The following is a 7,325-nucleotide window of genomic DNA, read 5'->3' as shown; positions in this document are numbered from 1 at the left end:
TTCATTCTTCTTCTTCTTCGTTTTTCTTTTTTTTATTTTTTTTTTGTTTCGTCTTCTCTCAAATCTTTTACTCATGCACAAGTTCATATAAAATAATAAACACACACGTGAAATGATAATAAAAACAGTTTTTTTCCTCTTCACTTCTTTTTGCAGACCATGACGCCAGCTACACCAATATAATACCATCGTGCTAAAATCTCAGCATATACACTCAATCGGCCAATGACGTCATCAACTGGTGCTACACCCCACCTTCCAGCCGTCTTACGATCATTTCTCCAACTCGAAAAATAAGGCACCGTGATCTTATACCTTCGTAGACATTGAATACCATTTTATGCGAACAGTATATTGATGAAGTGCATGCAAGCAAGTGGTCTTAACGAACGAAACGCGTATACCGTCGACGGTGTTTACTTACCTAAGACCTTGTCAGTTAGGCATGGCCAGTCAGCCAGCTCGGTCGGCCTTTTCGCTGGCAACGATTGCCGTTGGTCTGTGTTGTTGCATAGCGATTGTATCAGGCAGTTTAATCGATTTAACGGGCAACGATGGTTCTGCTATTGTTGGTCCGAAATTTGGTGATCGAATATTACCGCGACATAGACCGTTTGTTGAATTAGAATTGAATTCGACGCTAAACCCGCGCTCGTCTCGTAGTGATACCAGTGATGTGACGAGTAACAAATATAATATTAGCAATAGTTATTTAAGAGGAAATCATCCAACATCTGACAGTGTTTATTACAATGATGATGATGAAGGTGATGCTGATGATGCATCAGCATCCATGAGTAAAGAAAGTGATCGTTCGGTAACAGTTACCCAAAGTGAATCCGTTATTTTCGTAAATAAAAATAATAATTTAGGATTAAACAGAAAAAGTGATGATGTGGTTCGTGTGCCGGTCACGAATGTTGAATTACCGGTTATCGGTAATCGATTGGATGAAACAGATAGCAATGTGTCGTCAGCGCAAGCACATCGTCTGGAAATGTCAACAGAATTTTTTGTAGTGCCATCGACAGCTTCATCAATTACAAGGTCGACCGTACGACCGGGTGGAGTTGTTTTAGCTGCTAAACCAACAGTAAATCCTACGAGCAATAGGATTGTAACACCACCAACAATTGTTAGTACAAATACGTCGAGTCTTCGTAAAGAGCCGTGGGTGCTACCAGTGCTGGTATTGTCTAGCATTGCTATGTTTATGATGGCTGCATTCGAGGTATTTGTTCTGTGCAAAGCATGGAGAACCTCTCCGAGCAGACGACATTTATTTCTCGGTCAAATGCTGTTACTGGGATTGTTTTCATGTGCGGGATTAGCAGCGATCCTAACAGCCTCACCGACACTACTCTCATGCGCTGCAGTCCGATTCGGTGCTGGTGTAGCATTTGCTTTAGTCTTCGCCTCCCTACTCGTCAAATGTGTCTTTTTAATCAGCCTAAATGGCGGCGTTTATTTACCCGCACCCTATCAAGGTCTTTTATTGTTGTTCGCGGTATTGATTCAAGTGGCTATCGGTGTGCAATGGCTCTTTTCCGCACCGCCTGCTGTCGAACATGTTCCAGTAGCATCCCGCACTGGTACATCTCTGACAAATCGTTATCCATTGTTACTAACAGCCCAGGATATAACGACAACGGTTCCTCTGTGCAAAACACCATTTTCCGAGTTGCTGTTCTCTCTGATATACGTCGTGTTTCTGATTTTGTTTGTGGCCGTCCTAGCCATCAAGTCAAGAGGAATCCGCGACAATTATAGAGAGGCCACGTACATAGGTGAGATAAAAGAGATTTGTATGGGTGTGGTTCGGTGCACTTACTGACTCGTCTAAACTTACACACAGGATTGGCCATCGGTGGTTCGATACCCATTTGGCTCGGTTGGACTCTGTGTGGATTGGCCGTAGCCGATCGGCACAAAGACGCCTGCCTTGCATTCGGTCTGGTCGCCACATCGGCTACTGTCTTTTTGGTAATGTTTATGCCAAAGGGTCGACAGTTAGCCGCAATGGGAAAAGAAGGTCTGTACATGGAAGACCGTGAAGAACAATTCAGTTCGTTGAGTCGAGCTGGATCCGGTTATTCGCCGTCATTTTTCCATTTCAAACCGATAAAATACGGAGTTATGGGTCCAGCGCCCACATCGACAACAAATACCGGTATGGGAACGAGCACAAAACATCAAGCAGTAGCAACTTTAGGAGGCGGTAAGTAAACTGACAACAGTAGAGTATGTTAATGCGCTGTGTTTAACATTGTAATATATTAAATGCATAAAGCTATCCCCATGGTATCATCCATTTCAATTCTAAACGTAAAAGAGTTTAAATGTCATTAATTAACGTAGCAATAAGTGGAATGGCCTCTCTTCGTCTTCACATATATGTAATGTACCATAAATAATATGTGTGAGCGAAAATGTAACAATTCTGAAATATGCACTCCGCGTATAAATGTAATGCATGTTGCATTCGGTTAGAATTACAACTGATCCGTCATTTATAGTTTGATATTTTACTTAATGCTATTCTGTTCTAAACGCATAAGTTCTGCATAGGAAAGTGTACATTTGTGTAACATCAACCATTTAACGTGCGTAGAGCGTATTATGTTTGTGCACTTACAGTTGCTAATGTGTTTTGCGTTTGAAATAGAAACTTCTTAGTTTATGTTTCCCTTGGATGGTTTTTCTTTCGCTTTCGGTCTGGTATGGGAAATTTTGTATTTTATTTTTCTGCCAGTCTCTACCTGGCTTCCTGACTGTATTTCCATTTAATCGTTCATTGTGGATTTGAAAATAAAAATAAAAAGATTTTTCTTATGTTGCACTGAATGGTATAATGCGCACATTTTCAATGAAAACTCTTTTGATTTGATTTATTATTTCAGAACGTTAATTTCCCACATAAAATGATTACTTTTTTGATGTTCGCTGTTGTTGTTTTTTTTTTCGTGTGTGTGTGAATTTGAATAGAATATTTCCATATTACCATGAAAAACTCGGGTTTGATATATGAGAGACAGAGAGACTTTCGTTCACGTACCTCTTCACATACAAAATGATTGAATATATATCTTTGCTGGATGTGTAGTATAGACAGACACGTTGATTCAATTAACAAATAGTTTTGCTGAGCTACACAATAGATCAACATCATAATAATCATATTTCTTTTGACTTTTTGTTGTTGTTTTTTTTGTGTTTGAATAGGAGAACTTGCTTGTTTTATGTTGCGTTCCGTTCGGTACAGAATCCGAAAAATTGGATGAAGAATGTTTTTGTGATGGAAAATTTGTATTGTTACAGACGCGAGACTTAAATGACTTAAACTCGCACTAAGTTTATTGACCCAGGGGTTTCGCTGCTTATTTTCCAAAATTCCATTCACCAAGCTTCACATACGAAATTCGCAAAAAAGCCATAAAACCTCAAGAAAATGTAGATGCATCTGTTATTGATAGCGACTACATGTCTAAGCAATTTTCTCTGACATATGCGGTCTTATATAGCAAATGTTAAAACTAATGAAGTAGAAGATTTTTCGTCAATCGTTCAAAAAGGCTTGGATCAAAAGAAGTGACAAACTGGTTGTGACTGGTACCTCCTATGAAATCTGCTACTTCATTAGCACCATCTAGAGATTGATACAAAATTATCTACTTCGTTAGTTTAAACATATTATGTGATAGAGGTCTATCTAAGAGTTCATTTTTGTCGTCGTTGTCGACGATTACCTATCCTATTTATTTAAATATGTTATTGGGTCGTCAGAATTACACAAATCTAATAATTTGTTATAAACCTTTTCCCTATAACTTAGTAGAACTTAAATACCTTTATAGTATGTAGAACGGCTCTGCTCGGAAACGTGACTATTTCTGGAGTTCTTGCTTGAGATATAAAATAATAATCGTTCACTCACGCCGTGCATTCCACAAGATAAATATCAAGTCGTCTGTTATCTCTTAAGTGTATACGTATTTGTTACGCTGCCCTTTTGCAACGGGGTGTATTTTATGATGCAAAATCTTTTACTTCGATTGGTTGAACATGCAGTTTACTATGGGAAGACACAAATTAGTCAAAGTTTGTCGCTTTCTTTTTGACGTCGATGGTGATAATAGGGCTTAGCAACTTAAAATTTCTTGACGAGAAACTCTTAAATTGACGCTACAGTGTTGAGAACGACGATTCTATCGACATAAAAAATCTAATTGAAATGAGTGAGAAAATCGTAAATTCAAAACTAAAATTCACTTACAGTCCAACCGCATATATGTACCCAATGCTTTTATTAGTTTGACAAACCTTTTACCATAAAGCTATTCACCGATTTGCATTATTTGCTTGCTGAAGAAAACAAATAAACAAAACGCATTGTATATGGTAACAGAAAAAGTTATTTAAGTTTTATGAAATTGCATTTAAAATTGTTTTCTAATGCAACGTTTTGTGTGAAACGTGATAGTGGTTTGCTGAAAAGAGAATCCAGAGACTCAAAGAACACACATTTGTTTTAATAATATTTGAAACAATAAACCGTACTTAACATTCACGTACAGATATTGTCGCCTTTTCCTTTTATCAAACGACGATTTTTTTTCTTCGTTCGTTTCTTCGTCTCTTGTGGTTCGTTTTGTTTGTTCATATATACGTTTAGTAAACACAATTTTCTATGGTATTTATTGTTCAATATAACCAACCAACGTGTTGGTATATTTGTTTAGTATTTATCTTTAACCGAATTTTGCTTTTATTTTTTAACACTTTCCTTCCATGCAAACAGAAGCAAAATGCTAAACTACGGGTGCTAAGTGAGAATATTGTATGGATTGTTGTTAACGAAGGCGAAGGTATGAAACATTGCTTTAGGTTAATTTCAATTCAATTCAATTCAATTGTATGGTATAATGTAAATTGTACGTGAAAACGAAACGAAAAAAAAAATTTAATGAACTGAAAAAGATAGTAACGATGCGCATGTACAATTTACAATACTTTCATGGGAAATGGTGAACATTGGTAGACGCTTGAATTACACTCTTCAGGATATGAACCAATTAAGATTTATCTAATTGCATAGTCTACGGATTACGGATCCTTGTTATAGGTAGATTTCGTCGATGTCAGAAAAGGGTGATAAAATCTAAATATAGGCTGAGTTGGAGACAGAAGAAAGAATATTTCTACTTGGCACTGGGCTACGAGGCTTCGTTCTAGAGTTCTAAAGTGTACAATGTGGATTCAGTACCTAACACTAAAGTTGACGTCATTGAAATTTAGGCATGAATTTATTAATTGGGTAGTATTTCACCCATATAAGCAGTCTTGCTTGTATACCAGTTCACGGTTCACGGTGAGCCAGCTGAAAAACATCTTAATCAAATTCATGCCTAAATTTCAGTGAAGTCGACTGTACTTGACACTAATTTTTAACTTAACACAATCCTGCTGCTTCCATCACTTTATATATCCTAATTCCTCGATAGGCAGGCTGGAGATAAAATTTCAAAAGTATTTTGGCACAAGGCTTTCTTCTTCGTTCCGAATTCTTGAACTCAAGAGGTAGAATCTCATTTCAAATTGGAATGTTGAATATTGGTTCTACTTACGCGCTACTTCCTTTTTGGTGGTTAAAGATTTTGAAGGTTGTTTCCCTTGGATAAAAGTATCAATGCAGACCTTTACTAGAAACAGTTTGTTGATGATTCGGAGCATCTCAAGATGTTCATCGCTTCATTCACTATTTGAGGTTGGGTCGAAAACGGTGATGCTAGACATCAACTTAACCTCTTGCAGACAGCAAGCATATGAACAGTATTGTTATTGCGTCTATTACTTCCATCGATCAAAACATTTTTAATTTCAAATCTTGTACTTCAATTTTTTTAACATGCATTTTACAGTAAAGAGTACCATAATACCCAGAGATTGTCATTATTTTTGTCTTTGTTATCGATAGAAATTTTGAAGTGAGCATCTCGTTGCACCCAAAACCCACTATTTCAACTAAAAACTCACATTTTTTCTTATTTCTTCGAATTTTCAGGCGTATATTTTTGAGTTTGCCAATCAGAAGAATTTCTTAAAACAGTTTGAACCATATTGTGTCGGCCATTTAGAAATTTTATGTAGGTAAAAATCTGTACATTTTAGAGGAGCCGTAGAACAATTGTTTGCTTAGAATGATTTTTTTACATGGATTAAGAACTTGCAAGAATTACCTCGACTAATCCACAAAAGTTGCCGCAAATAGAAAGTAAACTTTGATTTTGTTCTGCTGGCATACTTTTCCCATCTTTTGGAGATAGTCGCTATAATTCTTTAACTTTAATCCAACCTTGAAATTCAATGCATTAAAAAAGAGTGAGGAATATGATAGACATCGCTTACTGCCATCCGAAATACGTACTTGACGTTCAGTTTTCTCCTAAACTTACTAATTTTTTCCCGAAATTACTCACTTTCCGGTCCAAAAATCAACTAAAAAAAAACAAAAATTTGAGAAGCATCCCTGCTTAAAGATTATAAGGTCATCTTGCTCTGTAGCTATCAGAAATTGTGCAAAACAAAAATATTCGTAGCATGCTAACAAATTGCTGAATGCATCGTTTTCGCGGCGCTAGTATATCTAATCAAAACTATTTCTTCGCCACGCAAAACATCAACGTCTAATTAATTCTTATTCTCACCATCCGTCTGTGCTTCAGTTAATTGTTTGTACTTATGCTAAAATGTAAAATTGTAAAACATTTTGCTCATTCCTCCAGCCATTATCATTATTATATCGTGCTGATCTCTGAACATCATCTCACTAATTTGCACGTGTCTCCATTTTCTAAGAGGCTGTAAAATGAAGTTCAACTTATTTGTTTTCTGTTGAATAGTTCTGGCTCACACTATATGCGCAACAAAAACAGCGAATAATAAAATCGAAATTTATTTTAATTAATTGCCATCGCAATAACTACATGACCATTATAAATGAATTCAAAGTAACACAAATATGAGTATAAGACGGCAATAACTAGATAAGGTTGGAAGGCAAATTGAACCGAACATTCTTATACTTTGTTCCAATCCAACGGACTGAAGAAAGGTCTGCAATAATAATGAATTCACGATCATGTCATTAGATAATTTTTACAACTTTATTCGTACAATAAAGCGATTTACAAATATGCATACACACTGTATACGAGGCGCACACTGCAAACTAACAACATATTAGATTAGATTAAGTGCATGGCCTGGCCAGTGTTCTTATATTATGCAAAGTTTTGTTGTTCTGTTTGAAGAATTATTTTCTTTTC

At 36.4% G+C, this 7,325-nt stretch overlaps 1 protein-coding gene across 2 annotated transcripts in view; it reads left to right on the top strand.

Moving 5' to 3' along the window:
- Window positions 1-7,325, top strand: part of LOC119071732 — a 59,859-nt gene that overhangs the window by 43,097 nt on the left and 9,437 nt on the right. For both annotated transcript variants that reach the window (XM_037176762.1, XM_037176763.1), the window contains exons 2-3: window positions 157-1,787; window positions 1,856-2,218. In XM_037176762.1, the coding sequence (XP_037032657.1) occupies window positions 446-1,787; window positions 1,856-2,218 (1,705 nt within the window). In that variant the 5' untranslated portion in view covers window positions 157-445. The remainder of the gene's footprint in view (window positions 1-156; window positions 1,788-1,855; window positions 2,219-7,325) is intronic.

Source organism: Bradysia coprophila (assembly GCF_014529535.1).
Source record: "Bradysia coprophila strain Holo2 chromosome IV unlocalized genomic scaffold, BU_Bcop_v1 contig_5, whole genome shotgun sequence".
NCBI classification, from domain to species: domain Eukaryota; kingdom Metazoa; phylum Arthropoda; class Insecta; order Diptera; family Sciaridae; genus Bradysia; species Bradysia coprophila.
This window is presented reverse-complemented; position numbering and strand designations above follow the sequence as displayed.